This window comes from Kogia breviceps, chromosome 6, assembly GCF_026419965.1.
Source record: "Kogia breviceps isolate mKogBre1 chromosome 6, mKogBre1 haplotype 1, whole genome shotgun sequence".
NCBI lineage: Eukaryota > Metazoa > Chordata > Mammalia > Artiodactyla > Physeteridae > Kogia > Kogia breviceps.
The window spans coordinates 129,079,490-129,101,201 of record NC_081315.1 but is presented as its reverse complement, the minus strand read 5'-3'; the positions used below and the strand labels follow the sequence as shown (position 1 = coordinate 129,101,201).

Below are 21,712 nucleotides of genomic sequence, written 5' to 3'. Positions count from 1 at the left end.
CAGGTTCCCCATCAGTATAGGTGAGTAAGCAAAGGATGGAAAAATGAGGGGTAGAAATTTTATAACACAGTCAATGCATCAGAAGGATAACTGGACTATCACACCTTCCAAGTTCTCTCCAATCTTGAAAAAATTAATTTCTTTTAGAATTTGTGTATCAAGGACAATATGTATTTTTTAATGTTATTACTCTTTCTCTAAAAGAAATTTAAACATACTCCTATTTGCATGGTGACATAACCAAATATTATTTACTATCAAATGTATAGACTCTTAACTTCTCAAAATTTAAATATCTAGCCTGAAAACCTCAATGATGAGAAACACTACAGAGAGCATTCAACTCACAATTATAAAAAGCAAAAAAACCAATGCAACTATAAGACTGAGGTGTCATGAATAAATATTTGCTATTTTTTCATATAATAAAAAACTTCATTTCTATATTTATGGATTTTGGTAAGTCATTCATTTGGAAAAATAATTATTTAGTCCAAGAAAATGTACTTTAAAAGATTATGCATTAAAAAATGTTCAAGAAGAGATTGAAGGTATTTTAAAGAACAAGAAGTTAATACAGCCTTCCTACTACTATTGGTTTCTTTTAAGCTCAGCATGATATTATTGATTTATATATAATTTATCTTCAGAAAATTTATGCAATACATATGTTTAAACAGTCTTTAGAAAAATGTTGTGGTTCATGTGTGAACAACAGACATTAGAGTCTTTAGGAAACTGCTAAAAGCTTATAAGGATAGATCAGTGGTCAGTAAACTTTTTCTGCAAAGGTCCAAATGGTAAATAATTTAGGCCTTATAGGCCATAAGTCTCTACTGTAACTACTCTACTGCAGTAGTACAAATGCAGTCACAGATAATACATCAAAAATTAGTGTAACTATATACAAATAAATCTTTATTTATGAGGCCCAAAATTTGAATTTCACATCATTTTCACATGTCACTAAATCATCTCTTTTTTCCAACCATTTAAGTATGTAAAAACCATTCTTAGCTCATGGGATGTAGAAAAACAGTGGATGGGTCAGATTTGGCTCACAGGCCATAGTTTGCTGACCCCTGGGACAGACAGTCTTTATCTTAACTTCTAAATGAAATATGACCCACATATGCATACAACCTCTGACCAAATTCCATCACCCCATTCCCGAAGCTGAAACCCTTACAGCTGCTACCATAATAGATATAGTGAAAACACTTGGCGTTTTAAAAAACAAAAAAGAAACACACAAACACTCAGCAACAATAATAAAACTACTTCTAACAGTCCTATAAAATGATGGTAAAGCTGAAATTGGAAGATGACCTTGGAAGCAGTAGCCGAAGTCTGACCACACTGTGGCTCACCTTCTAACACCTTAAGACTCTCCACATCAATTTGATAAATATAAAAGATCAATATGCATCCCTTCCTTAAATACTTACAGGAAAGTAAAGAATTATGATTCATTTACACTTTTAATGTTTCTTAGATCAAGCAGCTTGTTTTTTAGTATTGACTTAGCTGAGATGAGCAATAATAGATGAATGGGACCTTTAATTTCTAACTAGGAAGGGTGGGGAGGAAAACCATTCACAAACATTTTTAACCTGTCTGAAGGTATTTTTGGAACACAATTCATTTAAAATTGGAAGCTACATATATTTAGCTTCTCATTTGCTGAATTTCTAAACATGCTAATTTTTTCCATGTTACAAAGCAATCAATAAAATCAACTTTTAATTTACAGTATTTAAGAAATAAAAATATTGTCATATTTAACCCATCAAACCATCTTCCAGAAAAACTGGAAGGAAAATTAATGCCAGTTTATAACTTCCATGAGTTAAACATACTAAGTTAGAAAATAATTCTGAACACTGAATTACTCAAGACCTCTACAAAACTTACAAAAAATCGAGCAATCTGTTCCATGGATGGCTCAGAGCAGAATTTTAAAAATTTTACAAATTTACTATTATAAGAAAACCAGGTTTCAGGCTAGAGATAGTAATTACAATAGTAATCATTATTGAGAGCCTATTATATACCAAGCATCAGTACTAAAAGTAACCAAAGGGAATAAATTTAAAAATATTCATAAAATTAAACAATTTTGAAGCTTGTTTAACACTAGGATAAGAAGACATGATCATTTCTTCCTTAATATTCAACACAAATGCATGAAATACCATGGATGGAACACTATACTCTTCGAAAAGAGGCCATGTAAGCAATAGCCTCACAAAGAATGATATAAACGCCTAGAGTTCAGGCTTTTAACTATTATTTGGGCATCAAAAATAATTTAGTTGTTTGCTGCTCTGAAGTCTCCTGATGCTGTGGAAATCCAGGCCATCATCAACCTAAAGACAATGTAACTACTTGACATCACAATCTCATTAATCTTCATCTGTCCTTCATATCCTGTCATTCTTATGCAAAATGGACTCTTAAGGATGCAACTTCTCTTCACTTATCTATAAGCTGAAGGAGGAGGGTAGCGGGGGTAAAAGGTCTATGGAGACTTCAGGATACCACTGGAGACCCCAAGCAATCACTTTACTCAGCCTAGTGTGCTACATTACAGCTATTGTGTTTGACATGTAAATATGACATAGCAGGAAGTAGGATAATGTGATTCTTGAGCTATGTGTCTCACTTCCCTTGCTGAAACCCCAGGAAGCTCCAGCTTTCGTTTCCCCAGACTATATGAAACTGAAATATTGTCCAAAAAAGACATTAAAAATATGCAACATATGGGTCACATAATGATATCAATTTCACTCCTCTGACAGTCCAAGAATTCTCTCCGTCCCAATATACTAACTTAAGGTCATCATGACATACAGGTTGTGGGTTAATAGGCAAAAGGACTGTAAAGTAAGCTAGCTACTTTACAAGGCCAAACACCTGAATTAAACGTAGCCAAAGTTAGACTAAATGCATTATTTCTTTCATACTAGAACAGTCCTTTTTCTTTCCAGTTTTAAGCCAGAAACAAAATCTCTACCTTTCAGTATCAGCACAGGAAATTTATTTTAATTCTCCTGTTGCCTATTCTCTTCCTACTGTCATTCCCTCCAGACAAGACAGGTGGTGAAAACTATGTCTATTCATTTCATAAAAGGAAGTTGCTTTTTAAAAAACAATCATCTCTTAAGACTGCTTTGTTTCTAACGGCACTTTCAGGGCACAGTCTGAACGCCATGCTCTAATCACACATGTGCTGAAAACTTTTTTTATAGTGCTATTAAACAATACACAAATAATGCTGTATAATAGTTCAGAGAAAAAAATCTAGAAAATATACTTCTGATATAGTTTACACCACCTGAGTAATAACAGAAGTACAGTTAACAAAAAATTCACACTACACATGAATATGGAATTCTGCCTGAAATAGAAAATGATTAAAATATTTTTTACAAAAATCACTGATTATTTAAAGTAGTGTTTTTTGTACAATTACAGAACATATGCAGAATTTAGACCATGGTTCAATGTACTAAATTCAAAGTTGTACTTGAAAGCATAGCATATCATGTGATGATCTTGAAGGCACTGCTTTACCACTTAAAAATACTTTTTCCATTTACCAATTTTATGTTTTACTGCCAGTCATAATTATATTATTTAATCTATTACAAATTAAACATTATAAATTTTGAAAAATTTGAATAGTATATAAAAAGGCCTTTAGATCCCCTGACCTAGAAAATTAAGTCTTTGTATCTAATTACAAACACTTTCAATATTCTTAATTTAAATGTGCTCATCCAAGACTAGCTGGTTATAAAAAGTTGGATTCCTAATTTTAAAAACTAATCAATGTAGGTACATGTGTGTATATATATGATGCATGCATATATACATACAAGCATACATATAAATACACATATATGTGTGTGTGTGTGTGTTTGTATATGTTTGCACTTCTCTCTGAAGCCTCCTGAAGCAAAGGTTAATCAGTCAAAAGATGTTACCAGTGTGTAATATTGGTACTTAAAACACTTATTTTGGACAATTAGGTGGTTTGAGAACCAAGGTATTAAAGGTAACATTTTATAAAGGATTAAAAATATGACTAGAATTTTGGCAAGATATTTCCCAAACTTTAATTTCTCAAACTGTGATATTGGAGACGATCATTTATGAGTTGACATAATAAAACACAGCATCTGCCTTCTAAGGCAAATATTATTAGCAAGCAAGAAACATATTAAAAACAATGCAAAAAGAAATGTAAAAAAGAACCACTTCCATCCCTTCAATCTCCCACCTTCGGAGACAAGTTCTGCCCAAAATCCAGTTAATCATTTTCTCCAAGAGAGCCAAGATATCCACAGACTAAAGTATCCCCAAAAGAATGGAAGTCATCTACCATTATCTTTGGGGTTTTGATGTATTCTAAGATGAGGCTGAAAAAAGGTCCAAAACCTTAGAGTGGCCCAAGATAACTTATTATTTCTAGGTTTATATTAAAAATTTCTTGGGGTCTTTTGTATCAGGTATAGGTAAAACCTAGGATAAATTTCACCTTACTGCAAAATACAACAGTTGGGGTTCAATCTAGGTCTTACAGAGGGAAAAGTGAGCAAAAGAGGTAAGTCAACAATTCTACTGTATTAAATAATAGGCTTACTATGTATTATACATATAAAGAACATGAAAAATGTATCCTTTAAATAAAGGAGTTTAAATTCATTTATCCTTTTCTATTTTAAGAGAGATTATATGTATAACTTGAAGAAAGATATATCTGGACAAGGCAAGGCAGAGAAATGCTCCATCTGAGAAAAGATAGAATCTACAGAAAAGGACATTTCAAAGAAATAGGTTTGTAGCCAATCAAATGACTGGTAAAGATAAGCTGGTCTCTGTGAAAGGTGGAAGTGGTTCTTAGTGCCCAGAAGAGAACTCACATAGGGGTTGGGGAAGAAGCTGAAGAGCACTGTGGTAGAAAGAATTTTGCTCAGCCACAAGATTCTGGTCCTCTGCTAGACACACACCTTCTCCCAGTTAATCCATCAAATGTTGGACTAGATGCTATTGGGAAGGGCTTTTGCAAATGTAATGAAGATCCTGAACCAGCTGACGTGAAAGTAGAGAGATTTTCCTCGGTGGGCCTAACTTGATCAGGTGAGACTTCAAAAGAGACTAGGCTTTTCCTAGCAATAGAAATTTAAAGAATAAGATGGATAAAATATGATGGAGATTCTCCACTGCTGCTTTTGAAGATGGAAGGGACCACAGATGTGGCTCTCTAGGAGCTGAGAGTGGCCCCCAGCTGACATCTAGTAAGGAAATTTAGTCCTTAGGTCTACAGTCACAAGAAGTGAATTCTGCCACAATCACGGGAGCTTAGAAGAGGAATACCAGTTCCTGATGAGAATGGTTGGACAACATCTTGTTGAGTCCCTGAGCAGACAACTCCATCATGCCATGCCCAGATTTTGACCTACGTACAGAAACACTAATAAACGAGTATTGTGTGAAGCTGTTAAATTCGAGGTAATCTGTTACATAGCAAGACAAAATTAATACAAGCACTAAACAAGCTAAATCATACAGCTTGATTTAGAAGAACCCAAGAGGTTTACTATAAGCCCAAAGTCCTACTTCAAGCAATGTGTCTAACATCAAAGACATACAATATCAAGAAACCAAAGAAGGCCACTATTAGATTAGACGTTGTAGAGAAAAAAACCTAAGAAATTTTAGAGCTCATTAGCCATGGAGTAACCAGGAGACGAATGTCATAAAAATACAATGTATATTTACCTGGATAAAGATGAGTCTTGGATTCATCGAAAACAAAAGGTGGGATTAGGTAATCTTTAAGGTCTCTTGCAGCACTTTCTGTAATTCTTGTCAAGACACCATTCTATCTTTTTTATAGACATCAGAGATGTCTGGGCACCAACCCAGATCCTACAAATGCTCATAACTTACCTAGCTTCTTGTAAAACACTGCAGCAGAAAGGGCACAATTTAACTTATTAAGGTTCAAAGCTTTCTTACCTGCATTTGACCAAGGGACTTTGTCACACGGCAAAATACCTTCCCACATAAAACCTCCTTTCATATCTTCAAAAAGATGATTTCTTTCAAAATCCCATTGTTAAAACTGAAAGTTTGTATATATGTGCACAGGGAGGGAGGAGCTCATAAGGTCATGGACATGAGGCAATAACAGCAACAAAAAAAAGAGAAACTGGTTCACGCCCTAGGAGTAAATTTTTACTCTCAGTTTAGATCATTAAATATAAATTAGGCACTTAAAAGTTAAGTGAACTCATTTATTAAAATATGACTTGGGGAAAAGTAGTGGTAGCAATAGCTTGAAAGTGTTAATTTTGCACCTATGTAGCTTAATTTAAGCCTAAGTAACTTCTTAAGAGAAATAAAATCCATTGTCATTTTTATTCTAATTACTCTGAAAGCAACTGATGGGCCAGGACTTCTAGAAAGCTGTTGAAAATAACTTGAGTCTAACTAGTAGTAAATAGCCAGAAGCTTACCTTAATATGAATGAAAATGTTAAAAGCTTCCCCCCAAAAATCAGATGAAACACAAAAACAATTTCAGAACTTAAATACTCTAGGGAAATATACTAAGAATTTGATGCAACAATGGGGGAGGGAAAACTCAAGGGGTTACAAAATAGTTTCATTAATACCAAACATAAGTAATAAAACATAAACAAAATCTTTTCTCAGTTCTCTTCATTTCCTTTACTCTAATCTTTCAGCATCCTCTAAATGACAAACTGATTAGAAAGTAATTTGACAGAAAAAAAAAAACAAAACCCAAAAATCCCCAACATAATCAAACGATCCAGTTCTTGATTTTAAAATGCCCAGACTGCCTTCTTTCTTACCTTGTCTATCCTATCTGGACGGTTAGTAGCTGCCAGGATTGTCACATCCTTTAACTGTTCAATGCCATCCATTTCTGTCAAGAGCTGAGCCAAAACACGATCGGCTACATTCCCAGCACCTGATGAACTGAGTTTTAAAAATACAGTTTAAAAAATCTGTTTATCTATCCCCAAATACTCTACTATTATTAAAAGATCATATATTCTATAACAAGAAACATTATGTCTTTTTCAAAACATAAAATGCATGCTTCAGAATTCATTATTTGTTGAATTAGATCCAAGAACTAACTATATTAAATCATTTCTTTTCCTCCATCAACAACCATGATTATTTTCTCTCCAATAATGAAATGCTAAGAGTGTCAAATATAAAAGATCTGGGAAGTAAGATATAAGATTATTTCTAAAAGTTCATCAAATACGTAATTATTTAACTTAATCAATATTTACATTTTACAAGGCAAATAAACTGACAGGAATTGGGAATAAAAAAATGAATAAGATACAGACTCATTCTCACATGAACCTCAGAGCCTATGCGAGACAGAAAACTCTTTACAAACCTATAGCAAATGGGATATTTCTGACCTATCTTGATATTTTAAAATATTAAGAATATTTTTAAAACACATCAGCAGGTAGGGAGTCATCAAAATATCTGGAAAAATAGGGGGAAAAAAACCCCATTTTATTTTGTTCCTTTTGTTCATACACCAGGTCAATTACAAAACTACTCCTGAACAAACTTCACCTTAATTTAATCTCATTTCCTTGATCACAAAAAATTACTGAATATTGATTTTTAAGAAGTAAACTCAACAGGTCTTAATAGTGAACAAAACACTGATATTACACAATCAAGGTCCCACAATAATAATTCTCATTAGCACTAGCTGGGATTTACTAAGCTCTGTTCAGAATTGAGAAATATATAATAAACATCTAGGTGGACAATTACAGAGTGAAACAGCATTGTAAGTATATTAAACATATAAATTCAATCAGATGCAGTTGAGAATGGGAGGGGGGGCGAAGAGGGAAAGAGGATAGACACACCCCATACTTTGTCTTAGCACCCATGACAGCAAGTACACCTTAGTATAATCATCACATAATATATTTAATAATAAGGTAATCAGGATCTCTAAATAAAAAATTTAGATCTCAGTGTGCATTACAAGTTCAAAAACTTGACACAAAGGAGAGTAGCCTCTAACTCACACTAATCAGACATACATGATGTTGTTACACAAATCATACTGTCAATTAAATTAAATGGTTGGTCCTTCCAGGTTGTTATATAAATTACACTTTCAATTTATTAAATGGTCCTTCCCAATGTCAAAAAGTTTAGTACCAAGCAAGGAGCATCTGGGAAGCCACTGAGATTTGTCTTGGTTAACATTAATTCCTGCAAGTAACGAATTGGCAGGTGCATGGATTTGCTGATGTGGGTCTACTTAAGACTGAACATTTTGAATAAATAGATTATATATCTTTCCAAAAACGCTTCAAAATATAACTTTTCCAAATGTTAGATAGGAACATTGCTAGCAAAAGCTCTACGGACTCAGGGGCTTCCCTGGGGGCGCAGTGGTTGAGAGTCCGCCTGCCGATGCAGGGGATACGGGTTCGTGCCCCGGTCCGGGAAGATCCCACATGCCGCGGAGCGGCTGGGCCCGTGAGCCATGGCCACTGAGCCTGCCTATCCGGAGCCTGTGCTCCACAACGGGAGAGGACACAATGGTGAGAGGCCCGCGTACCGCAAAAAAAAAAAAAAGATGAAAGGATGTCACATATAAGCTTTATTACAAGCACTTTTTACATGAGAGCTTATCAGGGGAAACAAAAACAAAAACTATACAACAGTCTTTCAGTTTGAATTTAAGTCTTAGGTAAGAAAAAAAAATCAAGGGGTTTTTTAAATGCCATTTTTAGATGCTGAAAGCACACTGATGCATTCTATTAACAGAAAGTAATCTAAAGTTAAGAATGGGTAAAACATTTCACAAATAGAAAAATAACCATTACCATAATCGCTTTAGACACTGAACCCAACAACAAGCATTAGATATGGAGTCCACAAAAGAAATGGAAAAATTAAGCCCAAGATACACTGTTATCAACAAAAACATAATACTGAATATATACATCCCTAATTCACCCATTCCTCAAAACCCTTTATCCTACAAGTAAAAAGATAAATAGGAAAAGATTTTTCTAGACTATTATTTAGCCTTTATCCCTTCTTCCTTTTAGTTTCCTCTTAAGAAGAAGAAGGATGCTAGGGGATTAGAATCTGAAACAATGTTAAATTAGCATGTAATCTGGACAGGGATGGGACTGAGATAATAAAAACAAAAATTCACCTGAATTGTAGTAAAAACAAAAACAAAAACAAAAACACAGAAATTTAAAAATGGTGAATTTCAGCAGGGATCTGGGATCCATAAGAAAAATTCTAAACCTAAAAACTATAATAATTAAAATTAAGAATTAAAAAGATGAATGTAATAGTAGATTAAACACAACAGAACACAGGATCCTTGAACTGGAAGGCAGGTCAGTAGAAAATGAATGAAAATAGTAAAAATACATATAGAACCCAGTGGAAAGCCTAAGAAACATATAACTGCAGTCTCATAAGGAGAGAAGTGAGAGAATCAAATAGAAGCCAAATCTTAGGAAACACAACCTGAGAATTTCCCAAAATCATCAAAAGTAATTGAAGGCATCAAGAATGGACTCGGGATTCTCAAATGCTAAAGCCAATAAAATTATTACTAATTAAAGATTAAAAAGTCTGTGATCAACATTTAAAGTGATCAACAAAAAAGCTTTCTTTGCAAAATGATTTCTGTACAGTGGTTAAAATTAAAAGAGTTACAAACATGACACTTCTGAGTCCTAAGTATCAACTTCCCTAATGAGAGAAACTGTCGATTTTATGAAGCCATCTGTTTGCATAGATACTATTCACTCACTGAAAATGTTAAGAATACATACAAGTGTTCCAGGTCCTATTTTGCTTTTTCTTTCTTTACCTGATCGTGACAAGCCCAATGTGAATTTCTTTTAAAATGAATTGCCATGATTAGGAAACCTATATACTTGTGAAGGAGCTGGTTTTCCTTGAAGCAGTGAGTGTAACCACCTAAAGGAAAATGAGTTTGGGGCAGGAGGAAACAGATACAATATTTATTTTTTATTTTCCCTGTTTTTCTAAAGTTCAGGAAGAATATGAATTATACTCTGATCAAATACCTTGAAGATGATAACACTATGGGAACAATAATTACAGTTTTGGCTCCTTGATAGACACTTCTATAAAATAAAAAAAAAATTTAAAGGAGAGACAATTTTTATATATTTAAGAAGTCCAGCAAGAGAACAAATGCTTAAGCAAGTTATAATCCATGAAAAATAAAATCACATGGAAGACTAGTTTTGGGGTATTTGGGGGTTTAAAAAAATTTTTAATTCATGTATAACTGATTTACAATGTTGTGTTAGTTTCAGGTATACACCAAAGTGATTCAGTTTTATATACATACTTATATATTTTGTATTATTTATAATTATAATTATTTTATACCATAAACACTAATTTAATAATAATTATAATATAAAATAATTGTAATTTTTATATATAATATAGTTATGTAAAATGAAATATAAAATTATATCAATTCTATATTATATTGTTTAATATATTTATATAATTTTATGTTTACATATTTAATGATTAGCTTTATATATTTATGATTTTATATTAATTTAATATTATTTATATGTGTAACATTCTTTTTTTTTTTTTTTTTAGTACACCGGCCTCTCACTGTTGTGGCCTCTCCTGTTGCGGAGCACAGGCTCCGGACGTGCAGGCTCAGTGGTCATGGCTCACGGGCCTAGCTGCTCCGTGGCATGTGGGGTCCTCCCAGACCGGGGCACAAACCCATGTCCCCTGCATGGGCAGGCGGACTCTCAACCACTGCGCCACCAGGGAAGCCCCTGTGTAACATTCTTTTTCAGATTCTTTTCCTTTATAGGTTATTACAAAAATTGAGTATAGTTCTCTGTGTTATACAGTAGATCCTTGTTGGTTATCTATTTCATATATAGTAGTGTGTATATGTTAATCCCAAACTCCCTCCCCTCCCTTTCCCCTTTGGTAACCATAAGTTCATTTTCTATGTCTGTGGGTCTATTTCTATTTTGTATATAAGTTCATTTGTATCTTTTTTTTTTTTTAGATTCCACATATAAGCAATATCATATGATATTTGTCTTTCTCTGACTTACTTCACTTAGTATGATAAATCTCTAGGTCCATCCATGTTGCTGCAAGTGGCATTATTTCATTCTTTTTTATGGCTGAGTAATATTCAGAAATATATGCCAAGAAACTCAGAAAGTGAAAGCAAAAATCATTTGATGAATGTCAAGAATCAATAATGTCTTGAATATTCTAGCTGACCACTTCACAATAAACTATGCTGTCAGATTATGATCTATATTCAGCTTGAACCTAATAGTAAATAAATTATTTTAGATTAACAACATACCCTATAAAAGCAGACAGACATATATAATGAGTTATCTTCACATGCTGTCCTAGAGCTGTGTAAGCTGCGTGTGCTCTGAATAACTGCAGCTTTGTATAAAGTGTTAACACAGAAAATGACATAAAAGTATGTATTTTTCCATCTTGCCATGATTTCCCAGTAAAAATTCCAAGCTAACATAGGTAACACTCGCTACATTTGTATAGTTTTGACTCAAACACAGTATCAGAGAAACAAGTGATTCTTCACAGTTCAATTTACCCTCTGCCAAAAGCAATTTTTTGAACAGAATTTTTTAACAATCCTGGATGTCCCCAGGTTATTGTTATAAACGTAATCCAACAAAAGAAAAATAAGGAAAATTAATACATGTAAGTTCAAACTTATTCAAGCTAAAAATTAAAGCAGAGAAGATGCTTCTAAACATGTGTCATTTTCTTAAGTACCATAGATCTAGAAATGGTGACAACGAAAACTAAAGTTCTATAGTAATTATAATATATGATTATACAACATAAAGGTTTTAAAATCATTCCAGTAAAATCTTCATTGATTAGTGCATTGGGAAGCTTGCTTTGAATTTGGGAAAGAGCTTGGAAAATCAGTAAGCTTGGGTTCAATTAGTAAGCCTTACCATTATTTTTTTGTGTAATCTTATGGAAGAATTACTTAACCTCTCTGAGACTCAGTTTTCTCAATCAAACATGGAAAGACTCATACCACCCTCAAAATTAAATAAAATGTATAAAGGATCTACTGATACTTAGCACAAAGGAAATGTCAATAGAGAACAGTTATAAGCATTATCATTATAATTATCACCAGTATACCTGGCTTAATGAAGAGATCTCTATAACCTTTTACAAGTTATCCTAACAAATTAAGCTGAAAAAGGAGTGTCTGGCACATAAACATTACTGAAATAAAGCATGAACATGATATATGGTTGAAGATTTTCGGAAGCCAGGATAGCACAGGTCAGCAGATACATGCAGATTCACTTTGCCAGTTCTCTACTTAGCTTTACTTAAAGCATGGTAGAAAGTATCAAACTTCCTTAAGTTCTTCCATGAAAGCCACCAACATAATTCTAAGATAAAAACTACTCCTCTTAAGCCCTTCATAACTATGCGCAAAACAGTGAGCCTGATAAATAAACTGCTAAAAGACACTTTGTTTATACAAGATGCATTAGTAGGAGCCTGCTGTGCCCTGGTAATGAGAATTCTTCTCATTTCATTAGCTGTTCAAATGTAGTGACAATGTGGCTCCTCAGGGTCCTCAAGGAACAATTTACTCTGAACAGCAAAAAGTTCCAGATAAGGAGACCTTTATACTTTCTCAGATATTTTTATACTTGAAAAATGACTTTTTCAAAAATGGCAAACCTTCTAAAACAAAAAAAACCAGAATAAGATCTGATTTCTTAGATGTATACCAAAAGAAGTTCTCTTCATCTGTTTTTTCTATCCTCTCTTTGTATCTTCTAAATGAACTTTTTTTGGGGGGGTCGCGGGGGGGGAAGTGGGGGATAGGTGGATACTGACTCAGGCTCTTGATTTATAATGCTCTGTGACTATAGACACATAGGATTTGGAACCCAGTGATATGCATGCTTGCTTACTTGAGAAAAGACTCAGTTTGATCCTCCTACAATAAAATAAGTGTGATTGAATGGCCTTCTGGCAGAGGGTAACACAGCGATCTTTCTACAAAATTAATTAGCATACCAAGGAAGTACATAGTCTTTCAAAATGTTTTGTCACTGATCTAATAAGCATGATCTTCATTACTGTTGCTATGAGTCTAGACTCACTTTTAAAGTTAGTGTGTACAAAAACTACTGAATTTTTTTGAAAAATGCATCACTTAGCACTTCCTTAATTCTTTTCGGAGCTCTTTGACAGGTGAATGTACTCCAAAGCTTACGAATGATTCTTTATAATGAAGATGTTGATGCTTCTATGAATGTAATGCAGGTGACAAAATTCCAAAAGACAGTCTCAGTGTTTAATTTTAAAATAAAATTGGTTCACAAATGACACTAAAACATGGTGAAATCATACTCTGCTAATAACCAGCTGAGTGAACCTAATCTCTAGTTTCTCTGAGGCTTCATTCCCTTATTCAAAAACTAAATGTCTGGGTTTTAGCAGAGAACGCCTTCTCTGCTAGGCAGTGTGCTGGACATCTGAGGTAAGAGGATGAATTGTTACCGTTCCCTTGAGGATTTCATAATTACTGGCATATATGAATGAGGGAGTTAAATTAGATAAGACATATATATAGGTCTTTCTAGTTTAAAAATTCTGTGTTGGTAATACGGAGCACGTAACTTATTTAATTCATTATTTTTTAAAATTGGAGTATAACTGCTTTACAGTGTTGTGTTAGTTTCTGCTGAACAATGAAGTGAATCAGCTATTTGTATACATATATCCCTTCCTTGTATTCAGAAATGTATTGATCTAGTCAAGTGCCCTTAAACAGAAAAGAGGTGAAACTCATATTGGTCTAATTTGCTACTTGTTGTAGAGAAACTGGTGGGTACAATTAATGTTGAAGATTAGGTGAAGGGAATTCTTTGGATTCCCATTATTGACGTTGCCTTTGCCCTTTATTTCCACAGATCACTGATAGCTAGCTGGAGTAGCATAGTGAAACTGTTTTATGGACTGAGAAATATTCTTGGCTGACTTTCAAAGCCGCAGTAGGAAACAAAATCCATAAAACTGACATCCTAGGAAATCAAAACCAACTCCAAGTCTAAGAACAAATGTATAATCACTAACATAATGAAATGATTTAATAAAACTTTATTATCTGCTAGAGATAGGCAACACCACAATGGAAAAAATGTTCATCTATAGTAGAAAGTACTGAAATTAGACGTTGCCAAAAGATTAATTTTCTTTTCCCTTCGGAAGTCAAGCCCCTTTTCCAAATTATCCCTGTTCAAAGTCAGAGTGCCATGGACTGAAGGGACTTTATGATATCTTAAAACAGGTCAGGAACTTATAGCCAGTCTAAATCTGGCCAGCCAACTGTTTCTTATTTGATTACATATTGTCTATGGCTACTTTCGCACTGTAGCAACAGAGATGAATAGCTGCAATAGAAACTGTATGGCCCCCAAAGCAAAAACTATTTATTAACTGGCCTGTTTCAGAAAAGGAATGCTAACCCCTATCTTAAGGAGATCTCACCACCATGATGGTAATTATTACATTGATTTTATTTTTCAATAGCAAAAATTTCACAAAAATGATATTTATTCCCTTTCAGCTCCTGCAATAAAATAAAATCCCCTATCATCTCTTCATGATTTCTAAATTATAGGCCAACAACTCATATCCAATTCAAATTTTAAAATGTTTTTCTAGTATAATTTTTAAATGTCATTAAAGAATCCCAAATGGCAGGCATCTGAATTTGTTTCTTGAAATCTACCCCCCACACCCCCAATGTCAATATTCAAGCTTGAAAGAGACCTAAAGACGACTAGCCAAACATATACTATCAACACTCTGAACACAAGCACTACTTATGATAATTTTCTTGGTGCATGCAAAATGCAAGCAAATTTTCACTTTACAAGATAGCTACAAATGACCTATGTGTCCTATAACAACAAAAAATAACTCGCAATTCCTAGTAAAAGGTTGCATCAGGCCATCTCTCTAAGAAAAGTCATTAATGTCAGCTGGTGAGGATGATTCCAAGATCCACTGACTAGCCGGAACGTCCTAGACAGAGGAAGTTGTTCTAGGAATCTCTAGATTAGTCTGGTGGCCATTTCCTCAGTCAGAGGAGACTGGGCCAAGAGAATACAGTATATGGGGAATCACCCTATCCTTCTTCACTTCTGGGGACAGAAGTGTTGCCTAAGACAAGAGTAACTGATGATTTACTGCCCAGCGTGCGCTCCCCTCCCCACTATAACCCTGAAAAAGGTAAAAATTTAAGCTAGCTGGGAGGCAGGGCAGAATACTAGAACCAACTGTGTAATATCCTACTTTGCATTAATGCAGGGGCCTTTTTATGAATTCTTTTTCTTCAGCTGTAAAGCACTTAAAACAGTTTCTAGAATACAAGAAGCACTAAATAAATGTTACCCAATATTATTATTAGCTCAGTATAATTCAAATATCTTCCCTTTACTCACTACCATAGTATCCATTTTCCAGAGCTATGCTGCTTTAACAGCATTTTCAATTTTCCCAAATATTTACAGATCATTAAAGCACTTTGCAAAGGGAATCTTACAACATTTCATCCAACTCACAATATGAAATAAGACAAAAAAATCTTATTCAGAACACCCATAATTTAAATGGGCATACAGAAAAAGAGAAGTAAATATGAGGCTTACTTATTTTTCAAGTCCCAAAGAACTTAAGTGGGGCAGGGAAGAGGAGAAAATAGTGGTTGTAAGTAGACACTTTTATAAACATGAAAAATCTCTCTTTCTGAAAGCACAAATATTTCTAAAGCTAAGCAAATAGTATGTCTATACTCTATTTAATGTACGGGTTGCAATCCTCAGTTTCATGGCTAATTTGAGTAACTTCAAGTAGTCAAAATAACTGACGTAACATGCACAGGATAGTACAGACTAGTATATATCATAATTCATGGCTCAATCTGTTAAATATCTTAAGTGTGGAAATCCAAATCTTGATAAGAAGAAACAGTCGTCGTAGGCACTGTCATTTTTGGACTAGTCATATGAGTTGGATCTGAATGTTATCATAGAAAAACAGAAGAAATGAAAGCAATGAATATTCTACAGCCCAAAATTATACAGAAAATGTCTAGCTTATGGAATTTTTAACTTTTCTATGTTTTCCTATGTTTTCTATTTATTTAACAATGTATAAAGTTGGTTTAGTATTTTCAGAATTTCATACTTTTGCTATCTATCAACAGCTGTGTTTTCAGTTTCTAGAAACTGAGTCCAATTCAAATAGCTGAAGAACAAAAATGTATGTGTGAAGCTTCTGTTTGTTTTCGTTTTCAGGTTACAGCACTCTAACTAGATAAAACAATAACTTTCTAGGTAATGTTGGCCCATCACGCAATTATGGGGAAAAAACAACCAAAATATCATTCTATGAGATTCTTATGGCTATAAAAACCAAACTATATAAGACTTAGTGTAGCTAAAGCACAATTAAAACTCTCTACTTTGGACTATTAACATTACATTTGGTAGCTCAGCCTTACCTTTGTTTTCTGAAATGTCAACTAACTTGACCGAAATTTCTCTATGCAAAGGAAACTACACAGAATTTACCTGTACTTTATTTGAATGAGCCACCGAGGAAGGGCTCACAATATCATGAAGACTACTAGAGGAAATGATATCTAGAGGCTGCAAATTATTAGCATCTCTTAATACATTTGCAAATTCCTACTGAGCCAAATTGCCTACAAAAACAGGTTATTTCTACCAAGTGCCTTGTATGGTTTCTCACACCATTACCTTTCAAAGGCATTTTATGAGAACTCTGCTACATATTCCACCTCCCATTTGGTTCATATTTAACGTTTCCCACCCTGTCCCTTTCTAGGCTCCAAAAACAGACATCTCTGATGGCACATAAATGTGGCAGATCACCCTACTTCAGTAAACTTCTCTGGCTTCTTTTTCTTCTCTTGCAGTCAAGGTGAACTTGAGCTATTTGTAACCTTTTGTTCCATCTCACTTCAGAAATAATAAAAGGACTCATGAACTCCAACTCATAAAATAACAAGACTGGTAAGTATTTACAGAATATCAAATGGGTGGGGTAGAGAGCAGGACAGGCTACCTCCTAATGTTTCCTAGTGACAGTTCATACTCTCATCTGATTAGGCAGCTCTACCCAGTAAAGAAGAGAGCAGTATGCCTCTTATCAAATTTAACACTGAGACTTAGAAGGTGCCTTCTGCCATCACTATAATTATCATCAGCGAAATCTCTAGTTTATATGTATAATCTCTATATTATACATATAGTCAATATATAATCAGAGGGCTATGAAGAAAACACACAAATAAACACTCTCCAACATGAAGTACTTGTACCATGTATTCCTTAAAAGACCTGTAAATCTTTGTAGAGAAAAAAGAAATCACACTTGAAAACAGTTTAATATATGTATACACACACACATATGTTTGATATGATATCATAAATAATCCTTTTTGTTGTCTGACATTCAGAAACAAAAGTATTAATACTAATTTTTATTCTATTGTAACTATATTTTAGGAAACATGACTTAATCCAGATAATACTAAAATCTGCATAATAACAACTTTTATTATAATTGGGTTCTACTCTATCACGTAATTATGCTTAACTGAACTTTATTTACAGTTTTAATCACATGTTAATAAAAACCCAAATTTTGATAGGAGTGCAGGGGGCTCTCTTTAGATAGTAAACTATAAAAATTAGCTCAAATGCCCCAAATGCATATCAGTCTTAAAAAAAAATTATACATGAAAGTACTATAAAGTGATGACGTGAAATAATTTAATTCTTTTACACTGTAATTGCTAATATTTAACAGCAGTCCTATTAAATATTTCTTACCTGCCCCTTTCAACTGCTAAGGCATCAAGTTCATCGAAGAAAATGATGGAAGGAGCCACTGCTCTCGCTTTTCGGAAGATCTGGTGGAAAGAGTGCTACATTAGCTAAAGATCAGCAAATTCCAGAAAACTCCATAGCTAGTTTTAGTTTGAAAATTATATTTAGAACCAAATCTATTATGTACCAGTAAACCAGCCCAATCACTTTGTATACAACCTGTAACAGATGTATACGCACTTCATAATGGATGTAAAAGTATCTTCTTCCACGGTGCTTACTTGCAAACAGAGACAAGACACCAACACATATTCTTAGAGGTGTGTAGGAGACAATTTGGTTAAGTAATCAAACAATCTCAGTTAAAATCCCACCTTCACCACTTGGTAGCTGTGTGACCTTCAGTGGGTGACTTTACTTTTCTAAACTACGATTTCCACATCTCTAAAATGGAGATTATGAAAAATACCCGCCTCAGAAGTTTAAGAAATGAATTAAAAAAGAATGCAAAGCACTTAGTATAATGCCTGGAACATTTATCTAAATAAACACATATTTAAAAGAAAAATCATAAATGCATAAAATCAGCCAAAGTTTAACATATAAAATACCCATAAACCTAAAAGTCACACACTTTGCTCATTTCTCTGAAGACTGTATGGAAAAAACAGCTAAAACTTGGAAAAGCATAGATAGGTTAGACCTGGAGTCAATCAGACTATCAACATCAAAGACTGGCCAGACAGCCACAGGGAAAACATGTAGAAATGGGCTAGAAAACGTCAGCATAAGCAGAAAGAAATCCAAATGTGTGTAACCTGTAACCTAGGCCCCCATTTTCTGGACACAAGTATGATGACCATAAAAATACACAACAGTCACCAAAACCTTAATATTAATAAACACCACCTTTTTCATATTTTAATCAATGAGGTGCTATCATTATCAGTTAACGTTTTATATGATAACCAACATCTACATTTCAAGAAAAAAAAAGAAAGAAAAAGTAACTTAAATTTTTTTCTCAGATGCAAACCAAAGTATTCCAATCTCTAAGACTCTTGGTTGATACCCACATATGTTGTAAGTGGAGACCATCCGTTCCACTGCTATTTATGTGTTCTTGTCCTTGTTTAGCTTCTGTGAGGATACAGGGTGCCTGTGTGAGGCAGGCCAATCTTTGCTTGGGAAAGCCGAGACTTGTGGTCAAACTGCTATAGTTACCCCCACTTCAGTGCCTTGATTTTGCATGAACTTCCCAGTTATGTAGCTTTAGCAATACGGAGTAGCCAGTAGGCCAATCAGGCACTGGTTGTAAAATTTAAGAGAGAGGAGGAGGATGCACTTTCTAAATCACCAGTCAAAGGTAAAGTAAATAAAATAAGAAGAGTACAGGGACATTTTCATATACTAAGAAGCTTATTTGATTTAAAGGGCTACCTGGTTTAAAGGATTTAAATCTCATTCTGACATCATGCATTCTTTGTCAAGTTTAAACGTATCCTTATTTTTTTTAATGAAACGCTGACATTCGTTAAAAACTATTTGGTAAAACTAAAGGCTGGAAATATTACGATGTTTAAAAACAAAAACAAAGAATTGTAGATGACCAAAATTGCATTTAAAAATAATATTTGCCTGAAGAAAAAATATACCACTAGAATTTAGATTTGGAAACTTCAAAATCTATAACCCCAAACAAGATGGAAACCGTACAAGACAGAAGCCTGGTTCTCCTATGCAGAGTTCCACTTTAAGACATAATCTTCTTACCTCTCTAACTGCTCTTTCAGATTCACCAACATATTTGTTCATTAATTCAGGCCCCTGAATGAAAAGAAAACAACTGTTCAGTGTCTTTATAAATCCAAACACATGTATGTCTTTCAATAGAAGAGAAAATACACACATAAAAGAAAAAGAGGAAAAAAATAGACAAAAATCAGCTTTTAATTAAAATAGTTCCTCTAGCATGCTTATTTTTATTGGGTGTTATTTATGCCTCAAAAATTAAAGCCATTCTGTATTCCAAAAACTACAAATCAACACAGTGACTGCGACTAGACATGATAGTTTAACATCTCATTCATCATCTGTCTACCCATCCGTCCATAATTTTACTATATATCAGGAATGGTGCTAGGCATTGAAGATAGAACAGTCTAATACTAGATCAACAGCCCTCTCTGACAAGAAGCAAGACCTCAGGGCTAATTCTTTTTATGACTCCATGATAATCCCTGAAAATGGAATGGGAACCATGTAATCAATGACATTATCTTACAATCCCTGAATATTTCCAAAATAAATGCTACTCCCCAGGTCCCTCCTCTCGTTCGACTTGGCCATGTAGATGCTGACTTTACAGATCTGCAGGGCCAAACGAGCTCTTTTCAGCCACTATCCCAGCCAAAGGAGATAACTCCTGCAGACAAAAAATCTTAGGACCACCCACAAAGCTAACCCTCAGTCAGTGTATCACACTGTGACAATGACAATGACCCTTGTTACCCTCCATAGTGTCTATTCACTCAGCCTCTGTCTGAATCTCCCTTCAGATATCTGCCTCTCAGCACTTCATCCAGTTGATGGGAAATCTCTTTTCCCTTCTGTGTCCAGCTATTTTAAAGGAGTACCAAGAATGAAAGGTATGGACATCTAGTAATAAAATCTACCAGTTTTTAACTAACCGGCCATCAGCAGAAGAATCCTCATAAAAGAGGCTGGACTCCCAGCAATAGAGCGTCTATCACTGATTCAAAGATACACTTTTTTTTTGGACATTCAACATTTCTGAACAGCAAGATTTTTCTTTCTTAAGTACTTAAAATATTATGTATAGTATGAAATGGTAGGCTTTCATTTTTATCACACACCTATCTACTTTCTCATGCTAGTTATCACATCACAAGAAGTCATGGGATTAAAAAATAAATAAATAAAATAATAATAATAATGCTGCCCTGAGAACCACAACTCTTCCCTTCAGATACTGGTATGAAGTTTATTGTACAAAATGCCAGATGTCTTTCTCGGCTATGGGCTTTCACTAACTGTTCTTCCCAGCATCTGGCTTCTATTGACACCCTTCCCCACACAATTCCAAACCCATTAGACATGTATGTGTGTGCTTCTCTCTCTGCACATGCATGTGTGTATGCACGCACATGCATGTGTGTATGCACACACATGTACACACATTATTTTGAACAAGATTCATGTTTTATCCCAGGCAAATTGTGGGTCCCAACAATTTATGGGATATAACTAGATACTAGCTTGAGTATTTCCGAAACAAAATACACCAATTAAATAAAAATCGGATTGATTGAAGCACACAGGCAAACCCTAGCAGAATGTCCACTAATGCTACAAATTGGTACAGGCAATAGTTAGCTTCAGATAAGACACCTTATTACAAAGATAATTCTTATACTATATAACATGGCAAGTACTAGGATAGAGGGATGCTTAGGTGCCACTGAAACACATAAAAGCAACTGCTTAGAGTCAAGGATATTCCTAGAGAAAGTAACATTTCAGGTGAGTGTGCAGTTGATTTACCACTCTCAAAAATATGAAATATATCAAGACCCAGAAATAAATCAAAAAGGTCTCTGATGAGCTAAAACAGATGTTGATATGCACTTCAATGGTAGAAGAGCTCTTAAGATTTTA

The 21,712-nt window shown here is 34.2% G+C and overlaps 1 protein-coding gene across 3 annotated transcripts in view; it reads right to left on the bottom strand.

Moving 5' to 3' along the window:
• Window positions 1-21,712, bottom strand: part of AFG2A (AFG2 AAA ATPase homolog A) — a 335,245-nt gene that overhangs the window by 221,791 nt on the left and 91,742 nt on the right. For all 3 annotated transcript variants that reach the window (XM_059066777.2, XM_067036617.1, XM_059066775.2), the window contains exons 12-14: window positions 19,808-19,861; window positions 18,038-18,117; window positions 6,887-7,013 (exon numbers count right to left, since the gene is read on the bottom strand). In XM_059066777.2, coding sequence (XP_058922760.1) covers window positions 6,887-7,013; window positions 18,038-18,117; window positions 19,808-19,861 — 261 coding nt within the window. The remainder of the gene's footprint in view (window positions 1-6,886; window positions 7,014-18,037; window positions 18,118-19,807; window positions 19,862-21,712) is intronic.